General features: G+C 40.7%; 1 protein-coding gene across 4 annotated transcripts in view; it reads left to right on the plus strand.

Annotated features, from left to right (window-relative positions):
- Window positions 1-18,552, plus strand: part of RASGRF2 (Ras protein specific guanine nucleotide releasing factor 2) — a 131,189-nt gene that overhangs the window by 87,887 nt on the left and 24,750 nt on the right. For all 4 annotated transcript variants that reach the window (XM_074931232.1, XM_074931230.1, XM_074931233.1 and 1 more), the window contains exon 18: window positions 9,614-9,720. In XM_074931232.1, coding sequence (XP_074787333.1) covers window positions 9,614-9,720 — 107 coding nt within the window. The remainder of the gene's footprint in view (window positions 1-9,613; window positions 9,721-18,552) is intronic.

Below are 18,552 nucleotides of genomic sequence, written 5' to 3' on the forward strand. Positions count from 1 at the left end.
GCTGAAATTAAACAGTCACTATAGCTTTATCTGTGTTATACTATTGTACATCAGCTGGTGCATGTGAATCCATGGGATTTACCTTACTAAGACTATAATCCCTTGACTTGATTTGATAGTTAGATTGTATTTGTGGTGGAGGCATTAGGCAGAAGAACCAAATACATACTTGGAATTATTTCTGACGTGGGTGGTTACAATAGGGATTTTCAGTGGCATATTTCTTAGAACAAAATGATTTCATATGTCCTGAGGAGCAGTGAAAGTGAAATTAAAAGTCTGAAATACATTGGACACTTGATTTCTTTTGCTTTTTAATAGTTGTTTCTTCCAATACTGTATGAGTTAACAAAATTTTGTGAAACAAACTCAAACCCTGGCATAGTGAACTAGTGAAATATGCCTGTCTCTTAAACTGAAGTAGCCCAAAGATCGTGGCTAGACTTGATAGCTCCTACTTTCAGACTGCTCATATGATCTGCTCCATTATAAATCTGAATGTGCACATCTGAGAATTACTAAAAAAAAAAAAAAGAGGAGGAACTGTATTAGTGATGAAATATGCTATTCTTTATGCAGTGAGTAAGAGTTCACTATCTTTATGCTTTTCATCTCTGTTGACATGGTCTTCTTTTCCAGCTCTGCCATTCTTCAGCTGGCTAGTTTATGGCAACCTGATATCATAATTAAAGAAATTAAAAGAGCAGAATCAGTGGCAGTTTTGATTTCTTATCAGTATTAAGCTACTCACTCTGACACGTTTCTGAAAATGTGTGAAACTCAATTACTTGCCTGAGAGTGCATGACCGGTAAAGATGGATACCTTTAAACAGTCATCCAAGCTTTTTTAGGTATGTCAAGGAAAACTTATAATTAGGTTTTTTGTGCTGCATATATATTATGAAGACTTTTCTTTTGTGCTGCATATATTGGAGAGGCTTTTTCAGTTTTAATTTGTGGATGAAAACTGCTCTGCTCCAAGCCTGAGCAGTTAGTATTTATTCTTGATCCAGGTCAGACAGTAACACTGATGTTTGCCAAGCCTAAGCTTTCAGGATTTTGAGCCAGGCTGAATCATGAAACTAGCCTACAACTCATTAGCATGTTTATCAGAAGAAAAAAAACCACAAGACAGAGAACTACATTTGACACTTTTTTTGATTATTTGTCATCTGTCTTGTGAACCATGAATGTTTCCCTTTCACCTCCCTGGGACTCTATCGGGTTTGCTGTGACCTCCTCAAAGGTTAGAGTGCAATTTTCTCCTATGTTAGGTGCTAATGCAGCTTCAGTGCATGATTCCAGAATATTTCAGTGAAGCCAACATAAAGAAACTTTTTCTGAAATGAAGTTTTTTGCATAGAAAGACCCCAGAAAGTTGTTGAAGTCAGTCTCCGCAACTTCAAACAACTTAGACCTAATTCTTCTGAGCAGAAGTTATTTTTTGTATAGGTAAAGCCTTAAAAATAGATAAATTATCAAAACTTTTGACAAATTAATTACTGTGGTCAGGAATCTTGTGTTGCTGTATTAATGCAGAAAAGCAAAATACAGAGAGTACAGTTACTGTAACTAGACTGAGAGTTTTTGACAGCTTAAGTGAAATAGAAAAGTGAAGGTTCATCGTGTAATTTCTTTAACATACACAGTGCAGAATTTAACATAATACAAATGTTCCTTTTGGATGAGGTGGATTTAAAAGAGGAAATAATGTAAATTGCTGATAGAGTCAGGTTTGTTCAGTAGAACAAGAAAAAGTGGGACAGGATTTTGCTATAGGGACTTCTTATTAGCTTTTTAGGAGAGGGTCTGTTCTGTGTCTCACACAGACATGTGATAAGATCTTTGGATGTGGTCCGGAACAGCAATTCCAAAGGTGGAAATACTGACACATCCTACCTGCAGACATTGATTGCCTATGGTTTTTTGCTTTATGAACAGGGTAGATAATGACATCTACAACTGGAAATTGCTTTAGACTTTCACATAAGAGCTGTATATGTACAGGATATTGTCATAATTTAATCTAACTTTGTCTGCAGGTGTTGAGATTTATTTTTTTTAAATACCTTTATCACCTTTTTTAAAAAATCTTTGGTGACAGTGGAAGCTATAAAAATATTAGTTTTTATTATAGTGCACATAAGAAAAACATCTGAAGGTGAAACTGGATTTTGCATGACATAATTGGAAGACAAGTACATGAACAGAATTATTATATTGAAAGAAGTAATTCACTGAAATTAGCAAAGCTGGCAGGTTAACATTGTGTTTGACAGCCTGTGGTAAAATTTCTGCATCACCAACATGTGAATAAACTGTTTGTGGAAGCAGTATATATTAATCTCAGCAGATACTGGGGAAAACATAACTGAAAAGTAGCACTCATTGAAGCAGTTGCCCGTAAGGTGATTAATGATTAGAAACACTGCTGAAATTTCTAATGTAGAAAGATTGCTTCCTTCAGGAGAGAAACATATTCACCATGGAGTGTTTCAGGTTATTTCACCATGGAGTCTGGATGTGGACAGTTCCATCCAGAATCCTAATTAAAATGTTGCAAAGATTGGCAGCCTGCTAGGTGAGTTCACCTATTTCCTCTCTTGGAGTCACAGTGAAGATGAACTTAGGAAAAATCATACCTACTTTGCCACTGATGTAAGTGTAATGTGTGCGGTTAGCTCCCCAACTGCTGAATGCCAAGGATAACACACTATGGAAAGGACCGCTTCAAAATTGCCCCCTTTAAAGACACTTTCTGCAAGCATTTTCTTCTGGATACCAATCTAGATAAAATTTTATCTGAAGCTTGGGGGAGAGTGGCTGAAAAGCTGCCTGGCAGAAAAGGACCTGGGAGTGCTGGCTGACAGCCGACTGAATGTGAGCCAGCAGTGTGCTCAGGTGGCCAAGAAGGCCAACAGCATCCTGGCTTGTATCAGAAAGACTGTGACCAGCAGGACTAAGGAAGTGGTTGTCCCCCTGCGCTTGGCACTGGTGAGGCTGCACCTTGAATACTGTGTTCAGTTTTGGGCCACTTGCTACAAGAAAGATGCTGAGGTGCTGGAGCATTTACAGAGAAGAGCAACAAAGCTGGTGAAGGTTGTAGAGCACAAGTCTTACAGGGAGCAGCTGAGGGAACTGGGATTGAAAAGGATACTGAGGGGAGACCTTGTCCCTCTCTACAACTACCTGAAAGGAAGTTGTAGCAGGGTTGGTGTTGGTCTCTTTTTTCCCAGGTAACAAGTGATAGGATGGGAGGAAATAGCCTCAAGTTGCCTCAGGGGCAGTTTAGATTAGATATTAGGAAGAATTTATTTACTGAAAGGGTTATTAAGCATTGGAACAGGCTGCCCATGTGGTTGAGTCACCATCCCTGGAGATACTCAAATGAAGTGTAGATGTGGTACTTAGGGACATGGTTTAGTGGAGAACTTGGCAGTGTTAGGTTTATGGTTGGACTCAATGATTTTAAAGGTCTTTTACAATCTAAATGATTCTATGATTCTATTTTGTTAACCTTTCAACCCACCCAGATTTGTAGCCTGCATGGCTGAGAGTGTCCCTGAGAGCAAATCATGAACAGAAATGATATGCTAGGGACTGTATAATCAGAGTTAAAAACTGTTTCTAGCCCCAAAGTAGGTAGGAAAAGTGCATGGGGAATAATAGAGCAGATGCAGGAATTCTAACAGGTTAACTGGAAACTGTTTGGTGGGGTGCTCTCTGAGATACGCCATGGAAGTGTGATGAAACCCTTGTTCCTTGCAGATCAACAACTAACCTGAAGCCTCAGTTTGCAGTTCTAGTCTGTGGGTCAGCACCCTTTCTTCTAGCTGTCTACCAGCATTAAACGACAACAAAATTTCAATATGCATACTTTTCGGGTCCGATTTCACACTTAATATGGACAGCAAGGTTCTGGCTGTCTTCTGTTTTTTTGCAGTAGACAAGATAGCTTGGAGTCTCTGCTAGACTTGCACCACTGTCACCTGTTGCAAAAGTAGACAGGATTGGAGGGTTGGGTGACATCTTGCAGCATAGACAGCAGCAGACAAATGGATTATCCCTAAGTGGTGACATGAACATGCAGAACCAGATAAGGTTGTATACTGGGCTCTTTGAAATATGCATAAACAAGTAGGCTATGCATATGGAATAGTTGCAGTTGTCATGGTGGCTCAGGGTTTTGTTTGGAGTTATATTAGGAGAGGATTAAGTGGGCAGAAAGAGAGAGGAGGAAGTAAGGAGCAGCAGTAGAGATGATTTATTAGAAGGAATTTGCACTGTCAAAAGTTCAGGAAACACCGATGGCACCATCAAAGTTCACTGATGCCTGCTTAGACATCTTCTGTAGTGGCTTCTTAGTCTACAGTCATATCCCCTTTGCAGTTTCTGTCCCAAAGTCCATGTGGCTTTGAAAGTTGCAAGGAGCATAACAAGTACTGGCCAATGACTTTTTTTTTTGCATGTTTCTGCTAGATTAATGCAACTGTGACAGTAATTTTTTTGTTGTGGTGGGGTTTTTTGTTAATGTTTTGACCTTTTCTGTCAGAAGACCAAGAAAGAAGTAACAGTGCATGCTGATATTACTTGTTTGCAGCTGATATTTTTTGTATTTTTTCTGAGTTGTGTAAGATCCTGAAATTAATACCACTCTTCTGTGGAATTTGAATGCCTTTTCTCTTACATGTTCTCACCTTTTGGTTAATGAAAAGATCTACTCAGTGACTGTAAGAACTACTGAGATTTCTTTTGTTTTCACCTTCAGTATTCACTAACTTTTCTTTAGGTTAATAATATGACATAGTATCAGGAGTGATACAATCCAGCACATTAAATGGTTGGGTTTTTAGCTGTTGCTGTACTGACTGGAAGGGAGCTGACACAATAGTTTTGAATAGATTTGCTGGTATCTGTCTATGTATAAATTTACACTTATATAGTCTTCTGATACATAGGTGAAGAGATAACAAATGGTGCTATTGTCTATAATTTTAATGAAGAGCTCATGTATATAAATCCACTTCTTCATCTAGTGAATAGGAGAAGTTATTAAATAACTTCTAATTTTGAGACTAATTTAACAAATCTGTGCCTGATGGGTATTTTAATGATGTGGATGGTAACTATCTCTTCCACCTGCTGACAGTCCTGATTCCTGTTTCAGTTACAAGTCAGTTCAGGGTTGAAAAACTGAGAGCTGGCAGTGTGCTAAACATCACCATTCAACAGGTTCACACTTTGCAACATCTTCTGGTAATAGATCTAGATAAGATCATTGTTGTGGGTTGACCCTCAGTGGATGCCAGGTGCCCTCCAAAGCTGCTCTATCCCTTTCCTCAGCTGGACAGGGGAGAGAAAATATAATGAAAGGCTCATGGGTCGAGATAAGGACAGGGCAAGATCACTCACCAATTACTGTCACTGGCAAAACAGACTCAACTTGGGGAAATTAGCTTAATTTATTCCCAATCAAATCAGAGTAGGGTAATGAGAAATATAACCAAATATTACAACACCTTCCCCCTACTTGTCCCTGTCCCTTCTTCCCAGTCTCAACTTCACTCCCAATTTTCTGTCCCTCCTCCCCACCAGTGGTACAAGGGGCAGGGGATGGGGGCTGTGGTCAGTTCATCACCTGTTGTCTCTGATGCTCCTTCCTCCTCAGGGGGACGACTCCTCACACTCTACCCCTGCTCCAGCGTGGGGTCCCTGCCACAGGAGACAGTCCTCTGTGAACTTCTCCAGCGTGGGTCCATCCCACAGGCTGCAGCTCTTCACGGCTTGCTCCAGTGTGGGTCCCTCCCACGGGGTCACAAATCCTGCCAGCAAACCTGCTCCAGCGTGGGCTTCCCATGGGGCCACACGGTGCTTCAGGCATCCCCCTGCTCCGGGGTGGGCTCCTCCCTGGGCTGCAGGTGGAGATCTGCTCCACTGTGGACCACCGTGGGCTGCAGGGCACAGCTGCCTCACCACAGGCTGCACCACGGCCTGCGGGGGAACCTCTGCTCTGGCACCTGGAGCATCTCCTCATCCTCCTTGTTCACTGACCTGGGTGTCTGCAGAGTTTCTCTCGCATGTTCTCACTCCTCTCTACCAGCTGCAACTACTGCTGTACAGCAAGTTTTTCCCCTTATTAACTATGTTATCCCAAAGGTGCTACCACTGTCACCGATAGGCTCAGCCTTGGCCAGAAGTGGGTCCATGTTGGAGCTGGTTGGTATTGGCTCTGTTGGATGTAGGGGAAACTTCTAGCAGCTTCTCACAGAAGCCACCCCATAGCTCTCCACTACCAAAACCTTGACACACAAACCCAATGCAGGTTCTATGAAATATTATCATATGGAGACATGCAGTTCCTTCTGAACTATAAGAAGTGAGTTTATCATTGGTTCTGTCTGAGATGGAGTTACTTTTCCCCGTAGCAGCCCTCCTAGTGCTGTGCTTTGCATGGGTAGCTGGAAGGGTGCTGGTGACACGCCGGCGTGTTGGCTGCTGCTGAGCAATGCTCGCACAGCACCAGGGCTGCCTCTCCAACATTGCCCCCTCACCAGTAGCCTGGGGGTGGGCAGGATCCTGGGAGGGCACATAGCAGGACAGCTGGCCCAGACTGGCCACAGGGATATTCCATACCATATGACCTCTGCGCAGCAAGAAAAGCTAAGAGAGAGGGGAGCAGGAGGGTGTTTGTTATTATGACATTTGTTATCCAGAGCACCTGCTATGCATACTGAAGCTCTGCTTCTTGGAGAGTGGCTGGATATTGCCTGCTGATGGGAAGTAGAGAATAAAATCCTTTGTTTTCCTTTGCTTCTTCACACAACCTTTGCTTTTACTTTATTAAAACTGCCATGAGGTTTTTCACATCTTATTTTCTCCCCGCACTGTCCTGCTGAGGATGGGAGTGATAGAGTGGCTTTGGTGGGCACCTGTCATCCAGCCAAGGTCAGCCCACCACAATCATATGCTTCACTTCTGCACATCTCTCCACACTGTCCAGTGATAACTTGCACATCTCAGTCTTCATGAGGGGCGGTTCTTCATCTTCATCTCTGTTAGGTTAATGGTTAGACTGGATGATCTTCAAGAACACTGTCAGCACTTTTTGAAGTAGGAGTATAATCAATCTCTTTGTCCTGAACTGCACTATGTTCTTTCCATGTCTGTGTAACAGAGGGAGAGGCTTAAGCTTCTTTTTCTGAATGCCACAAGTCCCAGTGACTTTGTCCTGCTACAGCCTCTGTTGCCTCAGGAAGATCCAAGTACTCCATGTGTTATTCTCCAGCATAACTGACTCTGGTTTAAGGTCTACGTCTGCTGAGCTGCTGCCATAGGTACTGAATCCACAGCCTACCTGAGGTCTACTGTTACTCAGAACAAGTCATGAGGGAAAACCCTGAAGTAAAGCCAGACATCCAAATGTAAGGATGCTAAGCCAGTAAACAGAGAATAGTTGGTATTCCACTCCGTTCCATTCCCACAAGAAAATGTCATAAACACTATTTTCTTCAAAATCAATCTGCAGATTTAAATCTTGGCCAGTGAGTGTTGCTTGAGGACTTTTGGATTATTTTTGTTTCTATAAATAACAATAAATTATAAATGTTTTGTGAAGAAAGAAGGAAACATACTTTCTGAGTTGTTTTGTATTTAAAAACAAGGTCAGAATGGAGTTAATCAATGACCAGCTTCATTTTGTAAAAAATGTATTTCACTGATTGAGTTATTTATTTGAAGTCTTATAACCAGAAGATGTATAATGAATCACCCACTTGGAGTTAAATTCACATGTGCATCTACGTTCAGCTGAGTTCTTTACTTACAAAACTGGGGCTCTCCGTTTATAGGTTCAGGGCATCAGGATTAAGTACTGACAAAGTATATATGAGTGAACATGTTCCTTATTCTCCGTGGCAAGCTAATTACTGCTTAAAAATAGATGTAATTCTGAGGACCATAGAAGTTTGCTGAAGTGATCTCTGGGGATTTTCCTTTTTCCTGTCTTGCTCTTTTTATTTTTTTTTTTTGCACCTGACTGAAAACTGTCTCTGTAGGCTTCTTTCTGTTTTCATTCCAGCTTACTGAAACTTCTTTTCCTTAATGTTCCTTTGATAAAGACTCTTCTGCTTTAATATATAATTTTCATTGTGACTTTCACTGCTGCAATTAAGTGGCTAATTGAACAGTTTATAATGTGTATGCCTAATTGCTTCTGCAAGAGGTTAACTGTGAAAGGCATAGAAAATTAACACACAAAATGTTGCCTGTGTTACTTTTACTGACTAAAGGCTCAAAGATTTGTCTACATTGCTATTTATGGCCAGTGAAACTCCTGAAGATGTTTTAATATGAAATTTCCTTTGATATTGAATCTTAGAGGTCAATTATGGTGTAATATGCCATAGTTTAACAAACTGCCATGAAACATAAATGTAAAAAAGTGTTGGGGTCCAACCTACAGTAAAAGATGAAGACTGCAGTTAAACTTTTTGTTTCCAGCCTATCTTTCAAAAAATGTAGAGCAGCAATTTGGATTTTTTTGACTGTCTTAATAAAAGTAGAGCAAAGCTAATACTAGCCTCTAAGAATACCTATGAGTTTTCATAGAATAAATAGAAGTTTAATCTGGTTTTGCTATTTACAATAATACACAGGCTTTAGAACAGCTTTTATGCCAGTAAGTAGTAAAGTACTGGTTATGTGTAAGGGTGTTTCCAGTTGTTCCCTTTATTAGTTACCTTTTGTTAGTTTGTTTGTTTTTTTAATTTGGGGTTTTAATGTAATAATTCTATTATTATTAATGTAATCATTATTTTGTCATACAGATTGTATTTATGATAGAGCTACAACAGAATGAGAAAAGAAAGAGGCAATAATGTGAATGCAGGAAGAAACTTTCTTGTTTACTTTTAAAACTATTTCTTTAGAAGTAAATATTTCTGACCAAAAAAAGTTGTCTTTACAAAGATGTATGGGGAAATGCTGCAGTTGGCAAATCTTTGTTTTCAGGAAGCTAGGGTTGTAAATGTGTTTTCTGTATACCTTCCCACTTTCTTGTCACCACAGTGGTAAAAAAACAAATGGCTTATCTGAACAGTCTCTGTTTACTAGTAGAACCTGTACAATACTGCTCTTATGAAGGGATATTTCTTGTGTTGACCTTCACCTCCTCTGTGTTTAAACTACTATCGTCCCCTATTTCTTTACCACTTCTGAAGTTTACATTTTTCCCCTTTCTAAATCATATTCACTTCTTTAATCTGTTTGATTACAGACCCTGTACATTTTTGGTGTGGTTCTGCATTTTACTGTTACTTCCTTCCATAATGAAGGGAGTCCTTAATGTTAATGACGCAGGCAAATATTCTTAATCTTTCTAAAACTGAACGCTGATCCAAGGAAGTGTCTATATTGGTTATGATGGGCAAGACTACGTTCTGCTGATCTTGTAGAATTCCAGCAGTCTAAATGGTCATGTCTGAAAGTCTGTATAGGTGTCTTTCCTTTTATTACATATAAATGTTCTATACACTTTCAGTTTACAAAAGTTATTCATACCGTATTTGAATTTTTGCTACCTCCATTAACTTTAACGTATGTTTTTTCTGCACAGGATTTAACAATTCTGAGCGTATGTGCGACAAAGAGTTCATAATACGCAGAGCAGCCACAAATCGTGTCCTAAATGTCTTGCGCCACTGGGTCTCCAAGCACTCTCAGGTACTTTCCTTTCTTCTCTCCATTTGTAGCACGTCTGTGTTCTCCCAACAAAATATTTTTGGGCAGTGCTGCTGTATAGTATTGCAGAGGTCAAACAGCCTAAAAAGTCAGCGCTGTAAAGGTAATATGGAAAATTTGCTTGTAAAAACACACTGTTAAGTGAAGAATCCTTCACCCAGCCTTGCAAAGCTCTCCTGAAAATATCCAGTTACAACATTATTCCTGGTAACATTGTGTGCGAGTGCTTTACTGTTGTAATATGTGTTGAAAGACACAATGAGCAGGTTGGATTAATTTTCCAGATTGCCAGCATTCAGTTATTTTGAGTGTGTTAAAATACTTGTGTTTGCATACAGATACTGATCGATTTGTTGTGAATCGCATATGGAAAGAGTCACCAGTCCTTCATGTTGGTCTCTCTACAGTTATGGCAGGACTGTGGGTCTGATATGTAGTCATAAAACTGTGTTGGCAGAGGAGGGAAAAAAAGAAAGAAATCTGAGTACCTAGTAGAATTTCATATAGAAATGTCCTTTAAGCTGCCAGGTGAGACAAATGTTGGCAGATTTTAGCATGCATGTAGAAGACTGCCAGAAAACTTATTGAAAGAAACAAAAGAGGAAAGGAGAGAGAGAGATGGAGAGAAAGAAGGAAGGAAGGAGGGAAGGAAAGAAGGAAGGAGGAAGGGAAAGAGAAAGAGTAAGAACACTTTGGAAGCAAATGAAGGGTTTTTGTATGCCTTGCATAGGTGGTACTTCACAGCAATTACAGACTACTTTGTCACTACATCAAGAACACTTGACCTAAAAAGGGTTTATTGAACAGCTAACTGCACCAATGTCAAGCTGTCCTGTGTCAAACTCAATTCCCTTTTTAGCATCTAATGAGTTTAATTTTTGTAGAGGTTAAGTTTGCTAGAGAATGAAGTCAGTAAGAAATGCATAAGTGGGAAAATTGATTGTGTTTGAAAAGCTGAACAGCCCAGAATATATTAATAAAACCTCTCTTGGTATCATGGGAATGATTAAACATTTAGAGTTATTGGACACAACCTACGTACTCCAAGTTTTCTTTGACTACCTGTTAAATGAAAATCATTGCATGGCAAAATCTTGAGCTGTAAAGGAAACGGCAGAAGTCTGTTATTACTGTTCTGTGTTATTGTAGCGTACTGTACATGCTTATTGTGTCCCTGCTACGGTTCATATTAAGTAACTGCTATGACTTGAGTTGACCCTCTACGCTAATTAAAAGGTGGTTAATTAACGTGACTGTGAAAATGTTAGGAGTCATCAGACTTTTGTCTACATTAAGCAACCATCTACAACTAGTTAGACAAGTTTAAGTTTCAGAGCTGACACTGACTGAGTTGTGATGATTCTCTATCATAAACACAAAGTAACTGTGAAGAGGGCAAGCATACTCTGTCAGGGTAGCAATTTAGCAAAAATATACTTTCCTCAATAATACAAGCATTCTCTGCTTCCATTTCAAAAGTACCCAAAAGATATGCAAAAATATAATATTGTCCTGAAGGAAGACTTTGGCCTCTTCAGGGATCTGCTTGGTGGAGTAACATGGAATAAAGCCCTGGAGGGAAGAGAGGCTCAAGAAAGGTGATTCAAGGACCACAACCTCCAAGCTCAGGAACAATGCATCCCAACAAAGAGGTAGTCAGCCAAAAACATCAGAAGGCCTACATGGATAGACAAGGGGCTTCTGGACCAGCTCAAACATAAAAAGGAAGCCTACAGAGGATGGAAGCAAAGCCAGGTAGACTGGGAGGAATACAGAGAAACTGTCTGGGTAGCCAGTGAACAGGTTAGGAAAGCTAAAGCCCTGATAGAATTTAATCTGGCCAGGAATGGCAAGGGCAACAAGGAATGCTTCTATAGGTGTGTTAGTGGCAAAAGGAAGACTAGGAAAAATGTGGGCCCTCTCCAGAAGGAAATAGAAGATCTGATTACCTGGAATATGGAGAAGGCTGACGTACTCAACAACTTTTTTGCCTCAGTTTTCACCAGCAAGGGCGCCAGCCACACCACACAAGTTGAAGAAGGCAAAGGCAGGGACTGGGCGAAAGAAGAACCACCTATGGTAGGAGAAGATCAGATTCAAGACCATCTGAGGAACCTGGATGCACAGAAGTGCATGGGACCGGCTGAGATGCATCGCAGATCCTGAGGGAACTGGAGGATGAAGTGACTAAGCCACTGTCCATCATATTTGAGAAGCTGTGTCAGTCCAGTGAAGTTCCCACTGACTGGAAAAGGGGAAGCATAACCCCCATCTTTAAAAATGGAAAAAAGGAAGACCCAGGGAACTGCAGGCCAGTTAGTTACACCTCTGTGCCTGGCGAGATCATGGAGCATATCTTCCTGGATACTATGCTTAGGCAAATGGAAAATAAGAAGGTAATTGGTGACAGACAGCATGGCTTCAGTAAGGGCAAATTGCACCTGACAGATCTGATGGCCTTCTACAACAGGGTTACAACACTGGCTGACAAGGAAAGAGCAACTGATGTCATCTACCTGGACTTGTGCAAAGCTTTTGACATTGTCCTGCATGACATCCATGTCTCTTAAATTGGAGAGATGGATTAGACGAACGGACCACTTGATAGATAAGGAATTGGCTGTCAACAGTTCAATGTCCAGAGGGAGAGCAGTGACAAATGACGTTCCTTGAGGGTCAGTATTGGGACTGGTGCTGTTTACATCTTTGTCGTTGACACGGACAGTGGGAACGAGTGCACCCTCAACAAGTTCATCAGTGACACCAAGCCAAGGGATGCAGTTGATTTGCTGGAGGGAAGCGATGTGCCATCCAGAGGGACCTGGATAGATTTGAGAGGTGGGCCTTTGTAAACCTTGCGGAGTTCAACAAGGCCAAGTGCAAAGTCGTGCACATGGGTCGAGGCAGTCCCAAGCATTAATCCAGGCTGGGCGATGAGTGGATTGAGAGCAGCCCTGGGGAGAAGGACTGTGGGGTACTAGTGGATGGAAAACTGACTGTGAGCCAGCAATGTGTGCTCACAGCCCAGAAAGCAAGCCGTGTGCTGGGCTGCATCAAGGGAAGTGTGTCCAGCAGGGTGAGGGAGGGGATTCTTATCCTCTACTCCACTCTTGTGAGACCCTCCTGCAGTGCTGTGTCCAGCTCTGGGGGCACCAACTTCAGAGGGACATGGGCATGCTCGAGTGGGTCCAGAGGAGACCATGAAGACACTCAGGGGACTGGAGCACTCCCCTGTGAGGACAGGCTGAGAGAGTTGGGGGGGTTCAGCTGGAGAAGAGAAGGCTCCAGGGAGACCTTTTAGTGCCTCCCAGTACTTCAGGGGGGGATACTGGAAAGATAGAGAGGGACTCTTTATCAGGGAGTGCAGGGATAGGATGAGGGGCAACAGTTTTAAACTAACAGAGTGTAGATTTGGATTAGCTGTAAGGAAGAAATTCTTCCCTGTGAGGGTCGTGAGGCCCTGGCACAGGTTGCCCAGAGAAGCTGTGGCTGCCCCCTCCCTGGAAGGGTTCAAGGCCAGGTTGCACGGGGCTTTGGGCAACCTGGGCTAGTGGAAGGTGTCCCTGCACATGGCAGGGGAGTTGGAACTGGATGATATTTAAGGTCCCTTCCAACCCAAACCATTCTGTAAATACTTTTGCACCTAGTTTTGCATTATGCTTACAATTGGTACTATTCTAAAAATATTGAGAACAAAGATAATGAGTAACAGTTCATCACTGTGCATTTTCGAAGTGGAAGTTATTACCTGGATGCCCTAGTCTTTCACTGACTTTTATTTTTGCCACGGCAAGGGTGGCAGATTTTAATTCCCTAGCTCTCTTAATCCAGTATTCCTATATAGCAAATATTTTAAAATGCAAGGGTTTTGGCACAGAAAGTAACGAATGCTAGAGCAACAGAGCATGTAAGCAGCTTTTTGTGTTGTTTAGTTGTGAGACTAGGGAGTTAGAAAGGACGAAAGACCTAAGCAAACCAGAAATGACTGAGTAGGTTCTGCCAAAAAAATATGGGACAGGACTGTTTTAAGGAAGACAAGTGAAGAATTACTCTCAGGCCAAATAGTATGAAATGTTGGCAGTGAAGATGTGTAGTCCTGGGAGAGCAGTAGCTCAGAGCCTCATTTTACAATAACAACACAAACTGCAAGCCAGAGAACCCTTAGCCACCAGTGTCTGGTGAAGAAATGCTTATTAGATTTTCAAAATGACAGAACAATGTAAGCATTAAAACTCTGTGAGATCAACAGACCTGCCAAAAACATTATTACATTTTAAGGTATTTGCATCATTCTCTGGTCACTTAGTGCATTTGAGACATCCTTCACCTTCATCAGCAGCCAAGTGCGGGTTTTATTTAAAAAAAAAAAGAAGTTGATATTCACAAAGATAAACGTGAATTTTGTATGCTTTGCTGATACTGTTTTCTCTCCACTTGGCTTTGAATTTGCTTTTGCTGCAAAAACTCCTAGCACCAAGTAGGCAATCTCTGTTCTCTGTGGGAGAAGCTTCTCCCACTGCTTTGTAGAGTGCTCTCCTCATGATCTGCCCAACATACTTGTGGTCATTGTTAACCTGCACCACTATAAAAGGAGACCTACTGTGCACATTTTTTTTGCCAGAATGCCATTTCCTTGTTACTAGGTGCAAAGACAAGCAAAGACATCAGACGGGTAAACTGTGGGGCTTGCTTTAGTTCTCTTTTTAGGGTGCAAAGTGCTACTACAGACCTCCTTACTGTTGCAGCATGTGAATAGCTCTGCAGAATAGATAACTGTTTTGGTGCACTCTGATCCACCAGTGACAGTCAATTCTCTACATTTGTCTGTAATCTGTACATTGTACTGATTTATTGCGCTCTAGTGCTCAGAGCACATGAGGTGCTGCACAGCCCCATGAGAGTGTGCTATGTTCAAAAATGTGTGCAACATAAAGAGGCTAACACACAACCATCTGTTAAAAGTGCTCTTACATATATCATCCCGTTAGTTATTTCCTACCCTCCATTCCTCTCTCTGAATCCCTTTGGCTTGCTTCAGTGTGCTGCTCTCAAGCATGTAATAACATGGGTCAGGTTTAGTGCATGAACCAAAGGATAGAGAAATTATCCAAACAAATGCTTCACAGTCTTGTGTTAGCTCACTTTTCTCTAGTAAATTTTTGGCCAGGGTTTGGAGAGTCTTTCCTCTGCTGGGATATGGAATGAATTAGCTTCCTACAGTATCTTGCAACTGTGTCAAAACCATGGTTTAGGTTTTTTTTTTTAAACATGTACTTCTAAAATTTTTTAAAAATGTATCTGAGCGTGGACAGTATTTAATATGTACTAATCTGTGGCCAGACAACAGAATCATTAAAACTAATAATTCAGCCTATTTGGTGAGGATGTGATTTCATTAAATAGTTTGGTTATCTTGAAATCATACTAAAAAGGTTTAGAAAAAGGTTTCATTATTTTTTAAAACTTGGATCATACACTGTAGGAGCCTCACGTAAATTCCAAGTAAATATACAGTGGTAATGTTGGATCTGCAGACCTTTCAGGAGGACAGAAGGAACTAATTAATGCTCCAGGAGCTCCCAAGGCACAAGTAAAAATTTGGGTAAAAACATCCTCACATAATGTGTAACACCTTTTGTTTTTACCACACTGATCAAGAGGAATCAAACCTGCATTGCTCATCAGCCAAAACCAGCACAGTGTGAAAGATGGCTCATTTAGGTTTTCTAGGGCTTTTTATTTACATTTTTGTTCTTTTCATTCCCTATCCCTCCTCTTTTCATTCAGCCACCTACAAGCCAACAAAGCTTTCTTTTTGCCCAAAATAACAGCAGAATGTTCATGTTTACATTTAATTTTTAAAATATAATTGAGAGGAACAGCGTAGGATTCTCACGTTGTAAACAATGAAAACACAAATGGCAAGGCAGTCAGTCATTGTGAAGTCAAGAGTGTTGATGGGAAGAGAAAGGGCTCATGAGGATAAAACTCCCACTGACTCCTGCAGAAATGGAAAAATAGGAAGGGAAAAGGAGTCCAAGAGAAGAAAGTATAGTATGATTTTCATTATTGTAGTGAGGTTTTGCAGCCTCATTTTCTTTGTTTAACAATACTTTTTTGTCTTTTATCTAAACACTTCGTGTTACAAAATCAAGCTTTTTCTGCTTCTGTGGCAAGCAGATTGAAATGGAGCTTGTCCAAGGAGAAAGCTTTTGCATCTGCTGATGATGAAAGAGAGGCTGGTTTCTCCAGACTTCCCAGTTTTGAATGACAGCTGGGTGCTTGTTCTGTTGGCTTCTTTGAAGGTCTCAGCTGGAATGAATTGGCAAATCTTAACTCTGTTACAAACTAGATGGGCTGCCAGACAGTGTCAGTGAATTATAAAGTTACCACAAGACCTGGGAAGCAGACCATGGATTGAAGTTTGAAAATATAGGTTATGTTCTCATGCCTGTTACCTGTCTTGCTCCAGCTGTGAGATAATCTACAGCAAGTCATTTTCTTGCTCATACCAACCAAGCAGTGTTGGGTTTTCAACAAAAGGTTTTACAGATATAGTTATTGATACGGATTGTGGAGGACACCTGTATACAGAGAATTGTCCAAGCAAAGATGATTTTGGTTAGTTAAAAATAGTTTTAGTGCACATGAATTGGCCAATTCCATTTTGTACATTAGAATAAAAAAGAAGATAAAAATTCCTGTATATGAGCCTCACTTAGCTCATGTTTAAAGGCATAAAGTGATGAATATGATGCCTTTTAAAGTTACAGTAAGTTTATTGTAGAAATACATTTATGCCACAGTTATTGTATGGTAGCAAGATACGCTGTATTTTAATTATGCTACATTTCAATTAAACCCTTAGGATCTGCAGCCTCTGCCTTGAAACAGCAAAGAAATTTTTAGGGTTCTTTCTGAAATAAACAGATGTCACAGTACAAATAGTGAACTGAAGAAACAGAGAGGTTGCCTCAGAGAGAGGCAGAGCAAGGGAACCCTGAGTGAGCCTTCCAGCATGCCACTGGTCACTTAGAAATCCAGTTTGCATAAACTTATGCCCTTTGCAGAGTACAGTGATGCATTGAATAGTGATGCACTTAATTGCTGCTATGCTCTGTCCAATCATCACAGAAGTGTAAGGGCTTGCTATACCATGACCCTTCAGGGAATATGAGTCACTCCCAGAATGGTAACCAAGCTTGCAGTCAGTCAAACTAATTAGCCGTACTCTGCACCCATTTCTGCTGGGGCTTGACAGGTCCTTCTTCACTGAGGTCTTTCTGCAAAGCTCATGAACGTACTACGTTCCAGGATTTAGAGGCAGGGATGTCACATTTCTTATCTGTCCTGAACACTTTAATCTGACAGTAGGTAATGGCTAGATTCTTCTTTCAGGTTTTCTTTGTACTACAGGGTTACACAGTGCTTGGATAAGGAGATGTTTGTATTGTATGTGCTGAGAATTACTCAGTCATGCTATTAACATAGCTCATACTTTTAACCTGATTATATTCCATCAGGAGTGACAGGCTAACACTGATACTGTAGAATCAGGACTATCACTGTTTCACAAGTGATGACTGGAAGACAAAGTGCTGTCCTTTGCTTGCCAGGCTTACCTCAAGTTCAGGGATGAATCTTCCTGATAGCCAGTCATAATATCCTTTATCAATTCCTTCCACACATGTATTGTTGCAGGTGAATTTATAAACATTTCCCTCAGCATAAAAGTGTGCTTTTATGCTGGAAAATTAAATACTGGTTTAGAGGACTGTAACACTAGAGTAACTTCAGTTAACTCTGGTAGAGTTTGATCTGCTGTGTACAGGATTAAGAGCCACTCCACTGATGCCACTGAAATAGTCATCTGTTTACACTTTGTCATGAGAGCCACGTATATTAAAATTGTAGGGCAAAACCCATCTATTTCAAAATATTCCAAACTCCTTGTAAAAAGTTTTTCAGTAGATCTCTCTCCCCATCTGCCCCTTCCTTCCCTCTCTGCAGTGTTTTCTTTAGTCCTTATCACTGACATACACAAATATAAATGAGGTTCTCGGGTATTAGCTCCCTTTTATTTATCTGGGTTATTCAATGTTTAATGTTTAAATGTTTAAATGAGGAGTGTTTCCTCTTGCTTAGGAAGATTTAAAGACACAGGAGAGGAAAAGCTTTTGGGATTTTACTAAGCCCATGTCAAAACTTGAAAATTATACACTCTGTATAAACCACCAATAGTAAATCTACATATTTCTAGCTGTACCTCACCAACATATCTAAATTCTCTTTTTCTTGCTTTCTGCTTGTCTCTGCCGCAGTGTCTTTTCTTCTGGCCATCATCTCTTTTGTTTGTTTGTTTGTTTTTTTAAAAAAACTCAGCTGGAATAGGTTGCTTCTGAAGCACTTCTCATACTGTAGTACAGCTTTCCTGGCTCCTCCTGGAAAGGGAATGTGCTTGTACATTTTGCTTGTAAAGACAACACTGCTGTCTAATCCTGTGCATGGTGGAGAAGAACAGGCTGGTTATGAGTGTACTTAAAATGTAGTCATGCTGACTTTGGTGCTCTGTAGTTACAAAGGAGGCTTTTGCTTCCATAGTGCAGGTGAGTGACAGCAAAATTAATACACTTCTCTGTTGCTGCAGTCTTCTACTGCTGGAAATTTCATTAGATGGTGGTGAACATGGTGCACAGTGCTTTTAATCAGTTGGAAACTTCATACATCCTATTCTTATCTTAGGTGACTCCAGGGCAGACCTCCTACTTAAGTCATCAGCTGTCATTTTTTCTTTATCTGCATATTTAATAAGTG

The sequence above is a fragment of the Athene noctua genome, chromosome Z (genome assembly GCF_965140245.1).
Source record: "Athene noctua chromosome Z, bAthNoc1.hap1.1, whole genome shotgun sequence".
NCBI classification, from domain to species: Eukaryota; Metazoa; Chordata; class Aves; order Strigiformes; family Strigidae; genus Athene; species Athene noctua.